Source organism: Seriola dumerili, unplaced genomic scaffold, assembly GCF_002260705.1.
Source record: "Seriola dumerili isolate Sdu_G_001 unplaced genomic scaffold, Sdu_1.0 BDQW01000193.1, whole genome shotgun sequence".
Classification (NCBI taxonomy): Eukaryota; Metazoa; Chordata; class Actinopteri; order Carangiformes; family Carangidae; genus Seriola; species Seriola dumerili.
In genome coordinates this window covers 1,724,485-1,745,923 of record NW_019174448.1, presented here as the reverse complement: position 1 = coordinate 1,745,923, position 21,439 = coordinate 1,724,485, and the positions used below count along the sequence as shown (strand labels likewise).

The 21,439-nt window shown below is 39.4% G+C and overlaps 2 protein-coding genes across 2 annotated transcripts; both read right to left on the bottom strand.

Moving 5' to 3' along the window:
- Positions 1 to 2,261: 2,261 nt before the first annotated feature.
- Positions 2,262 to 13,305, bottom strand: LOC111227995 (fructose-1,6-bisphosphatase isozyme 2-like). The gene is made up of 7 exons (XM_022753761.1): positions 13,083 to 13,305; positions 11,778 to 11,940; positions 10,432 to 10,524; positions 9,341 to 9,481; positions 8,433 to 8,570; positions 4,573 to 4,692; positions 2,262 to 2,718 (listed from the first exon to the last, which is right to left on the bottom strand). The coding sequence occupies exons 1-7, from the start codon at positions 13,253 to 13,255 to the stop codon at positions 2,533 to 2,535; spliced, it is 1,014 nt and encodes a 337-aa protein (XP_022609482.1). The 5' UTR covers positions 13,256 to 13,305; the 3' UTR covers positions 2,262 to 2,532.
- A 1,118-nt stretch (positions 13,306 to 14,423) lies between these two features.
- LOC111227992 (fructose-1,6-bisphosphatase 1-like) lies at positions 14,424 to 20,354 on the bottom strand. The gene is made up of 7 exons (XM_022753758.1): positions 20,111 to 20,354; positions 18,683 to 18,845; positions 17,634 to 17,726; positions 17,193 to 17,333; positions 16,965 to 17,102; positions 16,419 to 16,538; positions 14,424 to 15,146 (listed from the first exon to the last, which is right to left on the bottom strand). The coding sequence occupies exons 1-7, from the start codon at positions 20,278 to 20,280 to the stop codon at positions 14,955 to 14,957; spliced, it is 1,017 nt and encodes a 338-aa protein (XP_022609479.1). The 5' UTR covers positions 20,281 to 20,354; the 3' UTR covers positions 14,424 to 14,954.
- Between the last annotated feature and the right edge of the window lie 1,085 nt (positions 20,355 to 21,439).

Here is a 21,439-nt window from a genome sequence, read left to right as displayed (position 1 = left end):
AGTATGGTAAGGCATTAAACATCATAGTATATTAAGGCATAAAAATGACAAAAAACGTCATAGTATAGTATGGCATAAAATGTAATAAAAACATCTTAGTATGGTAAGGCGTTAAACGTCATAGTATATTAAGGCATAAAAATGACAAAAAAAGCATTAGTATAGTATGGCATAAAATGTCAAAAAAACAACATAGTATATTAATGCACAAAATGTCATAACAACATCAAAGTATGGTAAGGCATTAAACGTCATAGTATATTAAGGCATAAAAATGACAAAAAATGTCATAGTATAGTATGGCAAAAAATCTCAAAAAATGTCATAGTATATTAAGGCACAAATTGTCATAAAAACATCATAGTATGGTATGGCCTTGAACGTCATAGTATATTAAGGCATAAAAATGACAAAAAACGTCATAGTATAGTATGGCATAAAATGTCAAAAAACGTCATAGTATAGTATGGCATAAAATGTCAAAAAAACAGCATAGTATATTAAGGCACAAAATGTCATAAAAACATCATAGTATGGTATGGCATTAAACGTCATAGTATATTAAGGCATAAAAATGACAAAAAACGTCATAGTATAGTATGGCATAAAATGTCAAAAAAACATCATAGTATATTAAGGCACAAAATGTCATAAAAACATCATAGTATGGTATGGCTTTAAACGTCATAGTATATTAAGGCATAAAAATGACAAAAAACGTCATAGTATAGTAAGGCATAAAATATCAAAAAAACGTCATAGTATATTAAGGCACAAAATGCAATAAAAACATCAAAATATGATAAGGCATTAAACAGCATAGTATATTAAGGCATTAAAATGCCAAAAAAACATCATAGTATGGTATGGCATGAAATGTCACAAAACATCATAGTATATTAAGGCATAAAATGTCATAGCATATTAATGTGTAAAAACTCAAAAAAACTCAATAGTATAGTATGGCATAAAATGTCAAAAAAACATCATAGTATAGTATGGCATAAAATGTCAAGAAACATCATAGTATATTAAGGTATACAAAGTCATAAAAACATCATGGTATGGTAATTCATCAAACAAAATATTATAATAAGGCATAAAAATGCAAAAAAACATCATAATATATCAAGGCATAATATGTCATAAAAACGTCATAGTATATTAAGGCACAAAACATCATAGGATATTAAGGCATGAAATGTCATATTATAATAAGGCATGAAACGTCATAGTAAGGCATAAAATATCATAAAAATGTCACAGTATAGCAAGGTGCAAAAAGTCATAAAAACGAAATATTATAGTAAGGCATAAAAAGTCATAAGAACATCATAGTATAGTAAGGCATAAAAATGCCAAAAACATCATAGTATAGCAAGGCATAAAACATCAAAAAATGTCTTACTATAGTAACTCGTAAAAAATCATAAAAATGTCACAGCATAGCAAGGCGCAAAAAGTCATAAAAACGAAATACTATAGTACGGTGTAAAAAGTCATAAGAACATCATAGTATAGTAAGGCATAAAACATCAAAAAATGTCTTGCTATAGGAAAGCGTAAAAAATCATAAAAACATCATAGAATAGTAAGGTATAAAACATCACAGTATAGTTAGGGTTAGGCGTAAAACGTCACAGTATAGTAAGGCATAAAACATCATAGTATAACAAGGTCAAAAAAACATAAAAAAACGTCAAAATATAGCAAGGCGCAAAAAGTCATAAAAATGTCATAGTATAGTAAGGCATAAAAAGTCATAAAAACATCATAGTATAGTAAGGCATAAAAAGTCATAAGAACATCATATTATAGTAAGGCATAGAAAGTCATAAAAACGTCATACTATAGTAATGTGTAAAAAGTCAAACAACGTCAGTACAATAAGACATAAAATGTTTTCCAAATGTCATATTGTAGTAAGGTATAAAAACATAATATTGTAGTAAGGCATTCAAAGTGAGAGTATAGTAAGGCATTAAAATTACAAAAAAACCTCATAGTATAGTAAGGCACAAAACGTCAAAAAACATTTTATAAAACGCCATAATGTACATCCATATTTATGTGAGTGTGTGTTTGTGTATCATTTGTGTTCATATATATATATATATATATATATGTTTGAAATAATTTGTGTGCATCATGTTGTTGTTGTTGTTAAATGCATTTGACATTTGAAACAATGACAATATCCTTTATTTTGGAAAAATTATATTTATTTACTTTTACAGTAACAGTAGTTGTACATGATTTAACATAACAAGCTTCTTTTGTTTGATTTGACAAAGTGACAATTATTTCAGCATCCTAAAAAAATGATCTGTCATTGGGCTAATTATTCACATTAAAATTTTGATAATAATTTAAAAGTGCTTTTTCAAAATTGAATCTGTAATTGAGATTTTGAATCCAAAAATAATGTTCCCTTATGGTCTAAAATAATTTTTCTCTGATCTAAAGAACACATTACATAGAGATCTAAGAATCATCTTTATTTCCTCTTGGGCTAGCTGTAGACGTAGGTCTTTACTGGAACTTCTTGACGAAGGACAGGTATTCGTTGACATCATCAGTGGAGCCGACCACGAAGGGCACCCGCTGGTGGAGACCTTCAGGCTGAACTTCCAGTATCCTCTGGGTGCCGGTGGTGGCGAGGCCTCCCGCCTGCTCGATGAGGAAGGCGATGGGGTTGCACTCATACAGCAGCCGCAGCTTTGGGGTGAGAATTTAAAGGAAAACACATGTTCAAATTTAAGTTTAGTGATTTCTGCACAAATATGAAACATCAAACAGAATCTTTGCAAATTTGCACTTGAAGGGTTTTTCAGCAGAAGTGAAACTTCCATTCAGTAGCACGGTTCCACTTTAAAGGTCCCACGTTGTATAAAAGTAGATTTCCTTTCATTTTTCCTCTCCTGATTATGTAGCAGGTCTAGGTTCTATATTAATACTGATACTGAATAAATGCCTCTACAACTGGTTGGTTGACAAATAATTTACTCATGCTTTATTGATCATTTATAAACCATTAATAAAAAACAAATTTCCCAAAAAAATTCTAAAATTCTGTTTTCGCTTCGTCATTATGGGATATTCAGTGTAGATTGATGAAGGTAAACATTTTTATATTTATTTTTTTTATTTTAGCATGAGGCTGCAACATAACAGAATGTGAAAGAAGTGAAGGTGTCTGAATACTTTCTGAATGCACTGTATACAAGGAAGTATACGGTGAAAACATTAATAGACTTTGACAGTAATGTAATGATTCAGAGACCTGATTATGGAGTTTTGCCTGTGCTGTTTGAAGTTTCACTTCCCAGTCAGCACTGACGGACAGTGATGTCAAAACCAGGTTAAATTTGGCTGAAATGTGAAAGGTTTTTTATGTTGTCTAGGTTACTAAGTTACTATAACTATATACAATAATTTACTTATAACTGTGCAGCAGGTACTAACTACATGTTGATCATTTAAATAAACTAAAGATTATTCGTTTTCACTTTTCACTGCTTTGGTTTTCACCATTTTCTTTAATCAATCTAATTTTAATACTCTAATTGTGTTTTTGTTTATTTTATGCTGGTTGTAAAGCACTGTGAGCTGCCACTGTGTTTTAAATGTGGTACATAGATAAACTACTTTACCAGCATATAACACACTGAGTTAAAGGTCAGTAATTGGGATCTGGGTCATTATAAGATGAACCGCCCTCAATGCTCCTGAAATCACTGCACACACAGACACAATGGCATCAGAAGCTGTGGATCAAACCACATCTTCTTATTAAATAGAAATAAGAAACTTATTTAAATGTTTTGTTTCATAGTTTGATCACATTAATGACAAAATGTAAATAATTCAGTATGTTGAGGATAAATGGGTCACAGAGTGAAGCTGCCGGGAAGGAAATGAGCGAGAGGTTGTAGTTTATCTTTACGAGCAGCCTCGACTGTCTCTGAGCTTTATTTATCACAGGATGATAAAAACACCCCCAACCTCAGGTTACACTACAGCAACACTCACTGTACTGGTAGTCACTGTCACTGTGCTGTGCAGGTTCATAATCAGCAACAGACTGACAACCTAGACCTGAAGTTCCTTCTATTTCCAGGTCAGAGTCAACAGCAGATAGTTTCACAACTTCACGGATCATGCAACACACAAAAAAGTCCGAGAACCACAGTCGTGTAGCTCTGTCTGACCCTGTGACAAGAACTGCTGAGGTCCATTGAGACTCTGCTACAGGGGCCTCATTAACACACCAGTCTGGATCACTGGTTCCATGCTGGAGCTGAGTATCTGGTGTGTAGCTCCATCTGTCACTGAGTGCGTCATTATGAGAGTTCACAACACTGCAACTGTCTTCTACTTTGCTTAAACGTACACCGCTCAGCTGATCACTGATCACTTATTTTTTTTGTTTCACTTATTTTCTAAGGCTTCATGACTTCATGGCTTTTAAGTCAAAGAATACACCTATAGGCCTCAACATTAAAACCAGTCGCCTGTTTTAATCTGGCTGACACATAATATTTTATCATTCTGTGCATAAAGCAGAAATACCTTTCCCTTGGGGCTCTTCTCGTTGGCGGGGTACATGAAGATCCCTCCGTAGGCGATGGTGCGATGAATGTCTGAGACCATGGAGCCCACATACCGGGCTCCGTAGGGAGCACTGCCATCCTGCAGGAGAGCAAGATATTTCACATGTTAGCGTATGGAGTTGTTGTATGTGTTGCAACAGTCTGGGTCCAAGTTTTACATCCTTCAGGGTCAGCGTTTGAAAATGGTCCCAAATATCAAACAGATTGTTTTTTTTAGTCAAGGACATAAATGTTATGTTTATGTGATTAGGGATGAATACTGGACCATACATTCCTGTTACAGAGTAAATGCAGGTTTTGTTTGTTTGTCCTTTATTCAGATATTCACCAATTTAAATCCCAGTTTTGTCCATTTTAGTATCTCTGTAAAGTTGCATGTCTTGTTGTGTTTAGATAACATTTCTCTGTTACTCAGCGCACACACACACACACACACACACACACACACACTGAAATACCGTCTTGCTAACATGTTTTAAGAAATGCAAAAAGCTTTTCTTTCTCTGTTGATAAAGAATATTTGTGTCAAAAAGCTTTTATTTTTTTTATTTTTTAAAACCTGATTGTGTTACTTGCTTTTTTATAGCAACAGCACATGACCTTAGGTTTTTGTATGAAAGAAAAATAATTGTCTCAAGTTTTCAACTCCTTTTTTTTTCTTAGCAAATCTGAGGTTCAGAGTTATTGATGTTTTCCTGTTTTGTTATAACACAGCATTAATCATTAAGTGTAATATATAAGCAGCTCACTTCAGAGTTGCAGCTCCAGCGGATCTGCTTCATTCAAAGATTGTGAGGAAAAACTGAACAGCAAACAAACAGGTCAAAGTCCTTCTGCAGCAGCTGGGACATACATCAATCCTGCTGCCACAGGAAGGGACTCTGTGCTTTCACACAAACCTACAAAAACAGGCTTTTATGAACATCACAGATTGGCTCAACAAGTGGAGTTTCACAGTATGAAACATCCAGGTTTGATAAGTTTTATTTGCAGAAAGTTTATCTTTTCTAATCTTTAATCTGTTTCACCGCATGTCATTCACTGAAACATTCGCCGACACTCCTCACTGAACAAAACAGCAACATCAGTTTGAAGTAGAATCGAGCTTCATGTTTCAGACTGGCACAACGTGACAGAGTCATGTGCTCGCTGAGTCACATTGCAGTCATCATATGGGAGGGGTGTGTGAGCGTGTAAGTGTGTGTGCATTCCCGAAAGCAGACCTTCCCCATCTATGCAACGTTCCCAAACACACACTCACAAAACCACATCCAGCTGGTGACACTACAGACAGAGTGAAACTTCCTACAATAAAGAAAGAAAAGAAAGAAACTGAAATAGAAAAAGTAGAGACAGAGGCAGAGGAGTGTGGGGAAGTTAGAACAAACTACACACGCCACAAAAGCTTGACCTGATCCTGGGGCTGATCTGGAGCCACTGGTCGGGTGGGGTTAACCTGACTTTGCAAGGTGTGTTTTTTTGAATGAGCTGAAACAAAAGTGTGTCACGATTAAACATGTAAAAACATCTGCTTCTGGTTCAAAATTGAACGGATAATACTCAACATTGAACTCGTTTTTTATGAAAATCAAAGTCAGAACAACAAATGATCTTATTCCACATTAATGTTGCTACTAAGAGGTTAAATAAACAGTCACTTCCTGTCCAGCTTCTCTGTGTAAAAGTGGATTTAGTTACAAGAAGTTACAAAATCATTTCTGAAATAGTAAGAAAAAAAAGTAGTGTGAATTATAATGATTTCCACAGAACTGATTCTTGCGGTTTACCACTCAGTTGCCAAAAGTGTTTTGTTTCATCAGGTGACAAACTGAGCACCTGCTTCCGATGATGCTGAGGTCATCAAAAAAAAGAAAGAAAAGAGGACACCAGTGAACTGGATTCAAACTTCCCTTTGGGTTTTTTTTTAAAGCAACATTTACATTTCAGTTCAACCTTGTGAGACAAGTTGTCAACATTTCATGACCTCATGACAGTGAGTAGCTTTGTGGTTACTGTTGCATTGTGCTGGGTCATGTTGGTTGAAGAGTAACATGATGATGAGTGTTCAACCAGTGTTGTTGTTTAACTGGTAGAAGACTTTAGTAAAAGATATATATATATATATATATATATATACACTATAGAACAATTTCTATCTGACATTTTCATGCATTCATGCATTTCATTTACTTTTGTAAGATGTAAAATATTTCTTCCATTCACAGAAGAATTGTTAAAAAAAAACTAAATCTATTCTTTCCATTTTTCTACATGTATTTTGTGGCTTAACCGTGTTACACTAATAATAATTCTAAGGTTTTGCATGTGACATTAGCATTAAAGGAATAGTTTGACATTTTTGGAAAAACTTTTGCCTTTTGCCAAGAGATGAGTGGATTGATACCACTCTGATGTCTGTGCTTTTACACTTTCATATTGTTTTAATGGATTAATCAAATGAGATATAATGTTTTAATTCATAAATTAGTTTAAAAAGCCTCTGTTTCCAGGCTTCGTGTAGACTAGCTAAGCTAACTGGACGCTAGCTCAGGTTCACATTAGATGATATTAGACAGATATCGGAGCGGTATCAATTTTCTCACCTAATTCTCAACCAGAAAACAAATAAGTGTTTTGCCCAAGATCTTGAACTGTTCATTTAAATAAAAACCTTTAATAAGATAAAAGAACACATTGTGATCAGTGCGCAGCTGCCAAGTATTTAGTCATAATTTGGTGGAAGTGTTTGAAACACACTGAGTAAACTGGACAGAGGAGAAGTGGATTATGCTGCAGGTTTCAAACGTTTCTTTTGACATTTTAATATGTTTATTTGCCATTACCCTGGAATCCTTTCTGACAAGTGGTGGAAGAAATAGTGATTTTTTTCACTAAAGTAACACCAGTAGTGCCACAGTACAGGTTTTATGTGGCGTAATTCCTTTAATCTTAAACCGCAGCTGAAGCCAACAGTTTGTTTGTTGCCGTATCAATTGTAAATATATTACGATGTTTCAGTCTGATTTTGTGTCGGTCAACAGGAAGCCTCAGAGATGCCTATTCAAGCTGATATTTCATAAAGGTTTCAGCAAACCCATCACTGATGACAAAACAAACTTTGCATGTTTGGTTAAAGCGGAGAAGTGCTGAGTTCAGAGTTTCCAGATGAGAAGCTGCTGCAGTTTCCTGAGGAAGAGGATGTTTCCCGCAGTAACTGTGTCACCATCCTTCAGCTCAGCTGACCGAGCCGCTGCCCCCCCGTCCTGTCGGACCGCACTGACCTCTCACATGTTACACGATTAGTCCTTGCCCTCTCTGCCTGTGGCACCTGGCTGCACGGAGCCCCCTAGATTTTCAACTTAAATTTCCTTAAAATGAGAATATGATGTTTGTTCAAAAATGAAGTTTAAACTGTGCAAAGCAGCGTCATTTGTAAAGTGAAATATTACCACTGAAACAAGAGTGAAATTAAGCTGGAAAGGAAGATTAATTTGGAGTTCAACTTAAGTGCAGCGCTTTTTGAAAAAAACAGTCCTGAAGTAAATTCATTCTACCAGAGCAAATGCTTTGTCAGGACTCACATGATGAGTGTGAGAGGCCGCCGGTGTTTGAAACCCGGCCTCGCGACTGAGCGTGTGTGTCAGCGAAATAGATGCTCTGAGGACACGAGGCTCGTTTCTTCTGTACAGTTTGACTTTAAGGTGTCGGATTCAAAACCAACAAACACAAAGTAAAACTGATTAATGTCACAACTTACACAAGTCACTCAAGTTAAACAGAAAACCTCGCATCAGACGTTTGTGTCGAACGTGCTCTCACCTCTGGGTACTTCTTGTGCTTTATGTACTCGTTGATGGAGGGGTGGAAGTACTTGGCGTAGCCCTCGTTCATGCTGTAGATCTTCCCCTTACTCTTCATCTTCACGTTCCTCTCAGTCAGGATGAACTCACCGATGGCCTGGCGAAAAAGAATGAAACATTCAGGCGTCACAATCCCTGCAAAAACACACCACAGGTCTGAATCTCCTGAGACAACTCTGTTTCTTTAATGTTTAATTTGGATTTGTTTCAGGGGAAATTTGAAAAGCAGATGGAAAAGGTGACGCATTGTGCAGGAGATAAGGAATAAAAGGCTGTTAATTTACCCATCCAGTCATTAAAATGCTTCACCAAGAAAAGATTCACTGGAAATTTCACTCATAAGTTTCCGGTGAAAGAAAAACAATGTAATAAACAATGATATTTTCTGAGAGGCAGGTAGGTGCAGGTACATTATTCTCTTCAGGCCTGAGGAGCTCTCGTGGTCGGTGGATTACATGCTTGAAGACAGTCTTTCTTATGTTTCTGGATGCATAACAACCAGATTAAGTACAAACATACACTGGACTTTTTCATTCATGCCTGTAATAACTAAAGCTGCTTTTCCAAAGGCAAATTCCCAATGATCGGTTGTTACCTCGTAGAAAAGAAACATGCTTTCCTTCTATAGATTTCTACTTGTGGGTGAATCTGAATCTGGAATAAGAAGCAGAATATTCGTCTACATGTGATTGTAATATGGAGACACGCCACATGGAGAAATGATGACATCTCAAACTGAAGTTCATGGAGGGAAATAAAACTGTAAACAGAGACAGCAAGAGACAATAATGTTGAGCGGAGCTGAATATGAGCGGTTCACAGAGCACTGGGAGAACTGGGGACATTGAATTGCACTGAGTCACTCACAGGGTCCAGCATGAAGAAGTTGACGCCGGCGCCGGTGCTCAAGGCCACCAGAGTGGCGCTGCCGTACAGGGCGTAGCCGGCACATACGATGTTTTTGCCCGCCTGCAGGGCGTCTTTTTCTGTGGGCTCGCCTTCTGTTACCTGAACAGATGCATGAACGCTGTAATCAGAGGGGCTTTCTGCAGGTAACACTGACTTCACTCAAAAGATATGAACGACAGAAATGACAAAGATTTCACAGTGAGAACGGTTCAGTGGGTGAAACAGAAAAACAAGTGGAGAGGAATGAACGAGGCCTCTGAAACTCAGTATTCAATCAGATTCATTAGATTTGTTGCGTTGTGTTGATTTTATACAGTTTGAATGACAAATCTGTGAACAAGAAAATTTCATTCTGTTCAAAGTTGAATTTTAAACAACTTCATACAGGCTGACTCACTCCTGTCCGGGCTGGTTTTATAAACGTGGTGATTCACATTAAAAAATGACAGATGAAGCACCAATTTATAATTTATTCATGTCATGTTTAGTTAAAATAAGATCATCTGAAAATGATTAGACCTGTGTCTGTGACTGCAGAGCATCAGGCTGAAACCTGGATTAGCTGAACAGTGTCGCCCTCTAGTGTCTGCAGCATGTAACTGCACTTTCACACTATAAACAAAAACTAAATATACAACTCCACAACCATCCTGACACTCATGCACTTGCATGTTTTATGAAATGTGATGAATTCAGTTATGTCATAATTATTTCTCTTAATTGACACTTGAATTTTGGAGGAGTGAATGTTGACACTGAGCCGTAATCATATAATCATTTGACAACATTTATAGCAGTTAGATTTAAAAACACAAACCTACATCTGAACACATGAGCGTTTACTATGTCTGACGGAGCTTCTTGACCTGTGAACCACTGTTGCATAATTTTAAAGATGGTAGTAAACCAAACAAAAAAGCATTATTTTCCACATTCCTGAAAAACTCTTTAAGGGTTTATACATCTTTCGAAGCAAATGAGAGACACTTTGACAGTAGGATGTTGTTTTCAGCGACTGTGTGGTTTGACTTTACTGAGTTCTGACTCACCCGTTTGTAAATGGCAAATATGGTGCCGATAGAAGCCAGGCAGTCGATGTTACTGGAGCCGTCCAGAGGGTCGAAGCAGACCACATACTTTCCCTGTGACAACATAAAATCAAAGAAGTTACTAAAACACAGGAGGGAAAGAAAAGCTCTGCAACTGAACAGAAATGTAAATGTCAAAAATATAAATTCTGCAAAATATCCTCAATTTTCATTGCAATTGCTCTTCAGATGTGACAGTCTCAAACTATGATCTAAGTCTGTTTGTTTTTAACATTATGCCCTTTTTAGAATTAGAAATCATTATCAACATCAGACTCTACATCAAGGTAATGAAGTGAAAAACATCCCAGCTGATAGTTGTGGCTGTAGACATATTGTTTTACTGTCCACCTGTGGACCGGGTGTCATTCAAAATGCAATATTCATTCAGTAAATGATGCATCAGATGATTCTGAGTCTCCAAATGTATTTAAAATGTACTTAAATCTCACAATTTTTAAAGTAAAAAGTAAAAAAAAAAAGGTTTTGTTTTGATTCAAAATGAGTCGTTTCAGTCGTGTTAATGCCTCTTTATCTGCTCAGGGAAATGTCAGCTATGTGATCAAATGTTAAATTTAATTAATACACAATGACAAAGTTTTTGTTCAGTGGTTGCTCACTGTGACGATGCTGCCTCTGCCCCCCCCCTGCTGGGCGGTGAAGGTATTGCAAGTGGGCCAACGTGATTCGCAAAACACCCAATATTTTGGTGACAGAAAAATGTAATTATAAACAAATAAAAATCTGAATAATGTTTTTAAAATGTTTTAAAACAAGATTAACTTTAAAAACATTACAAATGTTTAAAAACTCCTTTCACTGCTTAGTTTAAGGCCCATCACTTTCCCCAGCTTTCAGCTCAGTCCTGAACGTTCGGTCGTTCTCATCAGAATAAAAAGCGCTCTGAGAAGGCATCGTTCGGCCTCCGTATCGCTACCATGTGGGCTTTTCAAGTGGGCCATGAGCTGGAAAAGGTTGGGAAGTGCTGATGCAGAGAGTTGGTGAGATCTGGAAACAGAAACACTCAGACTGTGCTCCAGTCGTGACAAAACTGTGGTTTGCTGATAATAATGTGAATCTGTTTGTGGATTCTTTCAGCTCCTTCTTGTAAAGTCACACTTTGGTGACACCAAGTGGAAACAAGAGGTAACTGAAGTGTGAAGGGCTCTTTACCCAGAGATCATGTGACGGGTGTATCCCTGCACAAAACCTCTGCCTAATGCAACTTAAACATTAAAAAAAGCTAGTATCCGTCATCATGCAGTGCTGCTGTGCTCCTCAGCAGACGACTAGCGTTCGACACTCGCCCTCTTATCCTTGGGAGTGATGATGAGCTCCTTGTTCTCCTCAGACACCATGCAGCAGGTGCCGTAGGAGGCCTGCAGCATGTTGATGACCATTTCGTTGGACAGCACGTCCAGCTTCTTCTGGTCGTCCCCCGTCACGTTCACCGAGCCCGCCAAGCCCTGCCTGCGTGGAACCAATCAGAAGCCGAGCTTTAGTCTCGCAACATAAACTTCAGTGGAAAAAAAAAAAAAGCTCTCACAGGGAGAAAATAGATCATAATTATCTTTCCCCGAAAAAATTAGCATTTCAGTCAAAAGGGACAGGTCGTCAGCTCGTGAGTGCTAATTATCTCCAGTTAGTGTCAAACAATGTTGATTTGTGCTTGGTTACATAATTTCAATCAGTGTTAAATTCACCCGTTATTCATGGATCATTATTCAGTGAATAACGAGCCATTCTTCCTGCGTTGGCATGGTTTCAGTGATTCTCCTTCATGTGGAACATTTTCAGTTTTACTGCTTAAATATCAGGGAGGAATATTCAAGACACTCTTTGTCACTTCATCTGAGCTCAGTGGTAATTTGCTTTTACATTTCAGCGTTTACTGCCTCCAGAAAACGACAGTTGGTCGAATATATTCAGGTTTGATTTGGTCATGGTGAAGATTTGTATGCAGCTAAGAAGTAGTGCTTCTTATGAGGCTTAACTTAGAGCCCAGAGGAAACAAATCAACCTTTTTTAGCCTCAGTGAATTCAGATAATGCTCCAGAAAACTGACAAATCTCCAGCGTCAACTGTGTTTTATTGTGTAATTTTCAACAATCAAAAAAGTTGCAGTGCCTCGATTTGACCATTTTATCTCCTGCTATAAAAAGCCTTTGCAAAGCTGCACAATCTCAGACCAGAGCAGCACAAAACATTATTCATATCAGCTCTACTGCCCCTATTCTTCCACCTCCTCGATGGTCGAGTGTTGAAATCAGAGCTGATCCGTGTTTGACTGACAACTTCTAAACTTCTGAACACAAACACAACGTGAGGCCGTCTGACACAAATCACTCTTGGCTCCTGAATCCACTGTGGGAGTGAACAAAATGTTAAACATCTGGCCTGAACAAGACACTGACACTCTACCGGCTCCGACATTGCTGCTCTGCCACTGACCTTGACCTCTGACCTCTGACCTCTGAGAATGCAAGCAGCACAAGTCAATAAATCATCATCACGTGGATATTTTAAGAACAAATGTGCGTAGTAGTCTTTGCTTAAAGGTAGGTATCTATCAGTGGTTCCCACTAAGCCCCGTCCACCACCTCAGTACTTACAGGTGGGCGAGGCCCGCCTTGCGCACAGCAGAGGAAATGGCTTTGATGGCAGTCAGCATGGAGTTGATGAGCTGGGTCAGTTCACCGGTCGCCCCTTTAGCCTTGCGTCCGGTCTCCATGACGAACCGGGTCAGGGTCCATACGTCCGTGTCAAATGCAGAGTGGTCCGTCATGCTGGTTCCTCTGTTCCTCGTGGTAGGGCAGCGGGGTGCGTGTTGGCCGGGCGGAGGTCCTGAGAGTAAGTGAGCGAGCTCATATCCAGCCAAGTCCTTTTCATACCCAGAGCAACGAAGGCCAAGCCAAGGGATCTATTTGTGAGTGCAGCCGAGTGGAAGAGTGTGTGTGTGTGTACGGGGATGGGTAAAGAGGGGTGAGGGGTGTCGGGTGTCAGCTGTGGAGACTGTCACTCTTTAATCCTGCAGAAGACGAACACTTATCAGCGCCTCTATTCATCTAGTGAACAGGCTTGCAACACGTTAGACAACAGTAACAAGAACTTGGGCAACATCAGAGTTCTTGAGTAAAACTCTCAGTATTTTAACCACATTTGTTTGCACATGAACCTGAGAGCAGTGTGACAACAGAGGAACAGCTGCCTATGCTCAGTCTCCAGGTTCATGTGGCGAACAATGACTCCGGTCCAAAAGAAAATAATCCTCGTGTTTGCTTCAGTGAAGACATTCTGCAGGAAAGGTTGTTTTATTTTTTTTAAAGCAGATACTTTAAATGAACTGCACATTCACCTCTGAGCAGCACATGCATTTCTTCCATGTTCAATACGGTTTATTTCATCTATTACTGACTCAAAAAAGTGTATTTAATTCAGTTTACAGGGAGGTTTTGAGTCAGTCTTTTGTGTTAGGGTCTTTCTGGGCCACATGACTCTTAGACTGAGGGATGTGACAGAGATGTGATTTTATATTAGAGTATAGAGCGCATAAGGAGACTCAGTGCGTTTTAGCACAACAGCAGCTCAAGTGAGCTTTAAATGTCATTAGTGCTCTGCGAGCTGCAAGTGACCTTTAGCTTAAAGGTCGACTCCTCCGAGTGTATCTCTTAACATTTGGAGACAGTGAACCTTCAAACTTTTTCATTTTTCAAAATAAGGATAATTCATTTTAAAAAAAAGGAAATTAAGTTTTCTATAATTATATTTTTAAATTATTTGCATATTCTGTTGGTTTAAAACGCGTAATGTCAGAAAGGGGCTTCATGTTTGGCATTTCTAGGCTTTTTAATACTAGAATAAACTTGTCAAAACAGCCAATACACAAACGAAAACACAAGCTACCTATTAGTGAAAATGTGACACTTCAAAATGATGACAACACTGATTTAGTCTCGTCAGACTCACTTGGATTTATTGAGGCTTCATTTCAAACAGTAGTTGTTCACATAACAAAGGCGTCAGGTCGCTTGCATAGAGTTTGTATTTGGTCCTTCACATGTCTGGAATGTGTATTTATTCTACTTAAGGCACAGCTGGGTTTTTTATTTTATTGAGGTGCATTCGTCTTTATTTTTTGGCAAATTTTTTTGGTCTTCCGTAGCTTTTGTGTGGCATGTGTGCGTTTATGTGTGTTTGAGCTTCTGAACCACAGTTTTCACATTTCTATTATCCGTCAGCTCTCCATAAATAGAACATGAACACTGCTGGTATTGCATGAAAACCTTGTAACTCCAATGTCCTGACTTGTGTTTGGCCTTTTCAAACTCAGTAACACATCATCCAAAAAAATACATTTACATTAAGCTTAAATTAAAAAGGTCAACTTTCTCAGTACCTGCAAGGGCAGACAGTTTGGAGATACAAGGTTTTTTTTGTGTTTTTACGCCGGCCAGCGATGGTTATTAGAGCGAGTCGGTGTGGTCTCACTTCTTGCCGTGTTTCTTACAGATGGCGATGTACTCCAGCACGTCCTCCGGGGAGCCCATGGCCACAGGAGAGCGCTGGTGGATGCTCTTGGGCTGGATGTCCAGGATGTTCTCGAAGCCGGTGGAGGCCATGCCACCCGCCTGCTCCATGATGAAGGCCATTGGGTTGCCTTCGTACAGCAGCCGCAGCTTTGAGCAAGAAGGGGGAGTTTAATATCGAGTCCTAGCAACTGTATCAACAGTTAAAAAGGATAAATTCACAATTTCTTCTTTTTCCTCCTTTAATCATTCCTCCTGTTCGCACTGGCCCTAAACATCTCTACAAATGTGAATGATTGGGGACAAATCCACAACCTGCTCAGAAATATTCAACAGCTTCTTTTCAATCCTAATATTTTCTTCTCTGTTCCATTGTGTTTTTAATTATTTATAACTCTTACAGCTGCAACAAAAGCCTTTAATATTGCATCGCTTTTTGATTTCACTCACAGGCTGCCTCGGATTTTTCCATCTTGTTCGCTTTCAGTGCAGCTACTGACTCTGAGCATCTGTATTTGTTGAGTAGGGCTCATTAAAATAAAATACTTTATTATTATCTTTTGTTTATATTCTATTGATTTGATTAAATATGGTATCTCTGCATTTTGACATTAAAGATTTATTGATATCCTCTTTGACTCTCAAAGTCATTTCAAGACAACAGTGTGTTTTATGTGTGTCAATCTCATGTTTGGCTCAGTCTTGCAAACACTGGAAGGATGTGGAGGGTGAAGAAACAACATTGCGACACCGTCTTCATTATGGCCTCAAGCTACGAGCGACACAAATGAACATAGAGCAACTTTTTTATGATCAAAATTTCCCCTGAAAAAGCTTCAGTATCAATATCACAGTCAGTGAAACTGAAGAAAAAATAAATCTTTCTGGTTCTTGAAAGTATTTATTTATTTATTATAGTTAACTCATTTGATGGATAAAGAGATAAGATGCAAAAACAGTAATTTATTGTTTCGTATCATCTATGGCGAAAAGCATCTCATGTTCAATTGTAAATAATAACAACAATTGTTATTAGAGAAAACCTCTGGAAGAGCCCGGCTGTGAAGTGGTTATCAAACATACTGGGTTACATCTTCCTTTATTGACAGGTGTGGGGTGTCAAGTATTGAGAGATGGAGTAATGCATTATTAGTTTTGGTCTTTTCATGGGGTTTACAGTCAAAAACAGACATGTGGAACGTCTCCAGCCTTATTCTTTACACTTGTTCACACGTCTGTAAACTACAGGAGTTTAAGTTAAACTTCCTCCTTTGTACAAGTTAATGTCTTTGATGTATTTACGACTTTTATGTCCTTTTATTTTGTTTTAAGATGCAGCTTTTATTTTAGTTCTTTAAGAAATGTTCACCTCTCAGTAGTCTGACATGCGAGTCGACAGGGAGGAAGTTACGGGGATCTTACCTTTCCCTCGGGGCTCTTCACATTTCCTGGGTATAAAAAGATGCCTCCGTACATCAGCGTCCTGTGAACGTCTGCCACCATGGAGCCAATGTAGCGGGCGCCGTACGGTTCACTGCCGTCCTGCAATTGCGTAAAATGTTGAATGGGTAAGTTAATTAAACCTGCACTGGTCAAGAGTCATGTCTGAAAATACAAACATCTCATCAGTGTGAAATCTGGAGGAAACTGAAACAGAAGAACTGCAGATAAAACTGGATCAAACTGTCATATTTAGATTTCAATGTACGTAGATTAATGCAGTATCTCTGAAATCCCTGATTAATTAACAAATAAACACCAAACTTTTGTTACATTGGCTGATATGAAGGAGTAATGCAGAGTATTTCTGACCAGATGGTTGCTGGACTAAAGCCTTAGAGCAGGTAGGACAATCTGGATATGAAAAGTAAATCCAGCACCAAGATGCTCTCAGCCGAAGAACTGAACCTCAACCATTCAGGTGAAGCAGCGCACTTCATTATCAAGCTCCACGCCTGATGTCGTTACCTGAGGGAACTTCTTCTTCTGCAGGTATTCTGTGACGGCGGGGTCAAAGTGTTTTGCGTATCCTTCATTCAAGCTGTAAATCTTGCCTCGCTTATTGATCTTCACGTCACGGTCAACCAGGATAAATTCGCCAAGTGCCTGATGAGCAGAAAAGCAGGAAGTATTATTCAAAAACCCCATTTAAAAAAGGTTTTTGGTGACAGCTCGGATCATATCGAGAGAACTAACTGGGTCGAGCATGAAGCCGTTGACTCCGTGGCCGGTGGAGAGCACAATCATGGTGGCGCTGCCGTAGAGGGCGTAGCCTGCCGCCACCAGCTTTCTGCCGGGCTGCAGGGCGTCCTTCTCGCACGGCTCATCATCTGTGTTCTGACGGAAAGAGCACAATTTGTTTTTGTTGTAAACTCATAGATTCACCATTTCTCATTTTAGGTGTGTGTTAAGGGAAGTTACAAAAGAAAAAAAATATATATCTGGAAAAGTTTTGACAAGAAATAAAGGATTTTATTTATATCAGCAGACAACCAGAGTCTAAAGCGATCTGTCCTGACCTTTAAAATCTCCTCAGGTTGGTAAAACTAATAGAGACTTAGACTCATGCTGCCGTATTTTGGCTTTAGGAAACTGGAAAATTTCTCTTGGAAATAATGAGAAAACCTCAGGTAGTACCTTTTTGTAGATGGCGAAGATGGTACCGATGGAGACGAGGCAGTCGATGTTGGAGGAGCCGTCCAGAGGATCAAAGCACACGATGTATTTGCCCTGGAAGAGGAAAGTGACAGGAACGGTCAAGGTTACCACAGAATATACGAGTTACCAGTCAAGACGTCAATCTGGAATTATTGTAACCTCTCCGACACTTTCTTAATGTGAATATTCATTTGCAATCTGCAAAAACACTGATGGCAATGAATGAAAATTAAAGTTTAAGGAAGCCGACTTTACAATATTTTTTCACTTATTTTGCCCCGAATCAAAAGAAAAACAAAAACAAACAAACAAACAAACATGACCAGATCAGAACATTGATATGAAACTGTCTCATTCCCAGTACTATGTGGTTTATTAGAGTGATTTTATGTTCTTCTTGAATTAAAAAATGATAATTAAAGAAAACTTTCAGGCTACATCTTTGGAAAGGATGACGCAGACGCCCATGGTCTCTCCTGATGGGTCTTATCAGCCCAGCCAAGGTAAAAACACAGCATTTAGCAATAACCTTGTCCTGCTGTAGCATTTCCTTGAACGGGACGGCATCCAATCCAGACCTGAGTGTTACGGAAATGTACGTGGGTCCGACATTAGTAAGATGGACATTGTGACAAACGCTTGGGGGCTTGAGAACGTGTAGAATTGCCAATACATTCATGTAATTAAATATATGGGGGGGGTGGGGGGGGGCTTTCATGAATAGGCTTTTGTCTTTGGTTTCACATGTCATGGTTGTGGTCTGCACAATTACACCAATAGACCCGGGAGAGAGAGAATGGCTAAAAGGCAAAAGGTCGTGTCAGACCAGATTCAAACCACATGTGCCTCAGCCGGATAAACCAGATTAAAATGTGGGTTATCCAGTTTTAGTTCCAGAAAAGAGAAATCCTGGATGAATAAAAGCAGGTCTTCTGAGTTCATCGCAGTCTTGAGGATCCTGATTCTGTTTTAACTTTAAAGTCTCAGTTCCCTCCCACCACCACCACAAGTCACACAGACACACTTACCCTCGTTTCCGGCTCGACGATGATAACTTTGTCGTTCTCTTCGGACACCAGCACGCAGGAGGTAAAAGACGACTTGATCATGTTGATGATCAGATCATTGGACAGAATATCCAGCTTCTTCACCTGGTCACCCGTCACGTTGGTGCTGCCTGCGATGCCGTAACTGATAACACACAAAAGATAGAAAACAGTGAGAGTGATAGTGAAAACTGGAAACTGGCACGGAAGAAATATCGCTGATAAAAATGTCACTTCCCTGTTCATAGAAAACCAGATCTCCACTGTACATGTATGATCCAACAAATCTACAACTCTTTCCTGATCATTTCTATTCTGTTTTTCTCTGTATATTAAAATGGTCCCATATTGTATAAAGTGGGATCTCCATGTGTAGTGTGATTATAGATCAGGTCGAGGTTCTATATTAATACTGTGAAAGTATCAAAGTGCTCAGTCCACAGAGAAATGCACACAGCCTGTATTCAGAAACTGAGCCTTAAAACGAGCCGTCAGGACTTCCTGTAACTTTGTGATGTCACAACAAAGCAGTCGCTGCTCTCAGCCATGCCCCAAACCCGGTCCAAACAGACCCACCACCCAGCATTGTAGGATTTGGTTTCTCTGAGTATTTTACCTGAAATCAGCTATATTTTTATTTGATCACTCAGAAAAACAGTCAGCCAATCAGAAGAGAGGCTCAGAGTCTCCTCTCTTCTGATTGGCTCACTGACCTGTTGTTACTAGAGCTCCAGAGAGAAGCCTGAGAGAGGAGATGTAAAACTACCCTAAGATGGTTTTTGGTTCTTAAAACCACAAATATATCTTCTTATGGATCAACACTTAAAATAAAAAGCAACAACACAAATAAACTATTGGACCTTTAACTTACATAAAAGTTAAAGTACTGAGCTAAGTTTGATGTGAATAAAAGAAAAACTGCAGCTGATGCATGACACTGCATTTCTGAACAGTAGAAGTTGTGTAGTGATGGAGTCAAGTCTGAATCAAAAATCAGTCTCCAAAGAGATTTCTGCTCATGTCACATGAAAACAACAAATACAAACACAAAGTCGTTAAATGCTCATATAAACATTGGATGTAAATATTGTTGTGTCTGATACGTGAGGTCAGAAAGATTTGTCTTGCACATGCTTTTCTAATGGAGGTTGTGCACATGACTGACACTAAAGATATGCAGGAAATGTGTTGTTGCACTAAAATGTAAGCATGGTTGGGCATGGTAAAGTGGGCGTGGTGGTTTCAGGTATGCGCTTCCCGATTGGCGCACGGAGAACCTGAATCTCCTGCTTAGTTTGTGCCGACGTGGATGTATGAGGCTGAAACTCGGCTCATAGTTTGAAACGCTAAAAAACAACTGCGCGACACAAAGTGACATCCCCCACTGTAGGGTGAGGACTGTTTACTCACAGGTGGGCGATGCCGGCTTTGCGCACGGCGCTGGAGATGGCCTTCACCGCCGTGCACAGGGAGTTCAGCAGCGTCGTCAGCTCCCCCGTGCCTTTCGCCTTCCGCCCCTCCTCCATGACGAACCGGGTCACGGTGACCACGTTTGTGTCGAAGGTTCCTCGGTCGGACATGGTGACTGATGGTCCCCTGCAGCCTGAGAGTGGAGGGGAGAGGACACGCTGCAGGACTTAAGTGCGCTGCAACGCGGAACTCGTTGGAGGGAGTGAAGATGCGCGGACCAATCCAGAGCTGCGGGAGAGGTGTGGCCGCGATGGGAACACTACCCTCTTTACACAAACTCCACTGTTCAGTGATGAAGTGATAATGTTACCAATAGGAGGATGTGACCAGAATAATAGACGGTGTGCATACCTGCAGCCTAACACTCATTGTGCAAGACGGGTCGTGCACTTTTCAGCAGCTTTGAAAACAGTTTCATAATTTTCATTTCACATCCCAAATGTGTTCTAGTGGATCCAGATCTGGAGAGCGGGGGAGGTCACTGGAGTTCACTGAGCTCACTGTCAGGTTCATGAAACCAGTTTGAGCCCCACAGTCTGGGTATCGTTGCCTTGTACCATCTTCTACTTCCAGCAGGATAACGCCGCTCCGTGTCACCAAGCAAAAGTCTAAAAGTGTGACGAGAAAACATCCCCCACACCGTTACACCACCACCACCAGCCTCGGCTGTTGACACAGGGCAGGTCGGGTCCATAGATTCAGCAGAAATCTAAACCATTGTACGTTTCTCCACCTCCATCCACTTCAAGGTCGGATGTGTTGTTATCTAAGTTACCGTAGCCTTTCTGTCAGCTCCAACCAGTCTGGCCCTTGACCTCTGACCTCTCTCATCTATCAAGTTTTTTTCCTCATTCTGATGTCTGCTGCCACGTGAGCAGGTGTACAGGTGTTCCTAATAAAGTGCTCAGTGAGTGGATGTGATAACTGAATGTGGCTTGCATTAGTGAGGCCCGACGCTGATGTAGGTGATGAGCTCCGGCTCTCTGTCGGTGTTCCAGTTTATCCCAAAGCTGTTTGGATGGGGTTGAGGTCAGGGCTCTGTGCTGGGCACTCAAACTCTTCCATATGAAACTTGGAAAATCTTTTCTTTATGGAGCTGCTATTAACAGGACAAAGCCTTAAACAAACTGTGTATGGACAGGGGTTTGTGCATATTATTGGACATATAACGTTGTTTTTGTTGAAGGATTGAAGTTCCACATCTAGAAAAATAAAACCCTCAAACATCCAACTGGATCATGATGAAAAAAAAACTTCTATCATGCTTGA

Bases quoted from the DNA above. Each gene is read 5' to 3' on its own strand.
- LOC111227995 (XM_022753761.1), bottom strand. From the start codon at position 13,255: ATGACGGACCACTCTGCATTTGACACGGACGTATGGACCCTGACCCGG. The intron at 11,941-13,082 runs GTAAGTACTGAG...GGTTCCACGCAG, and splicing joins AAGGCGGGCCTCGCCCACCT to GCAGGGCTTGGCGGGCTCGG. The intron at 8,571-9,340 runs GTGAGTGACTCA...CTTTTTCGCCAG, and splicing joins ACTTCTTCATGCTGGACCCT to GCCATCGGTGAGTTCATCCT.
- LOC111227992 (XM_022753758.1), bottom strand. From the start codon at position 20,280: ATGTCCGACCGAGGAACCTTCGACACAAACGTGGTCACCGTGACCCGG. The intron at 17,334-17,633 runs GTACTACCTGAG...TCTTTCCGTCAG, and splicing joins TCTTCGCCATCTACAAAAAG to AACACAGATGATGAGCCGTG. The intron at 16,539-16,964 runs GTAACGACATCA...ACGCAATTGCAG, and splicing joins AGAAGAAGAAGTTCCCTCAG to GACGGCAGTGAACCGTACGG.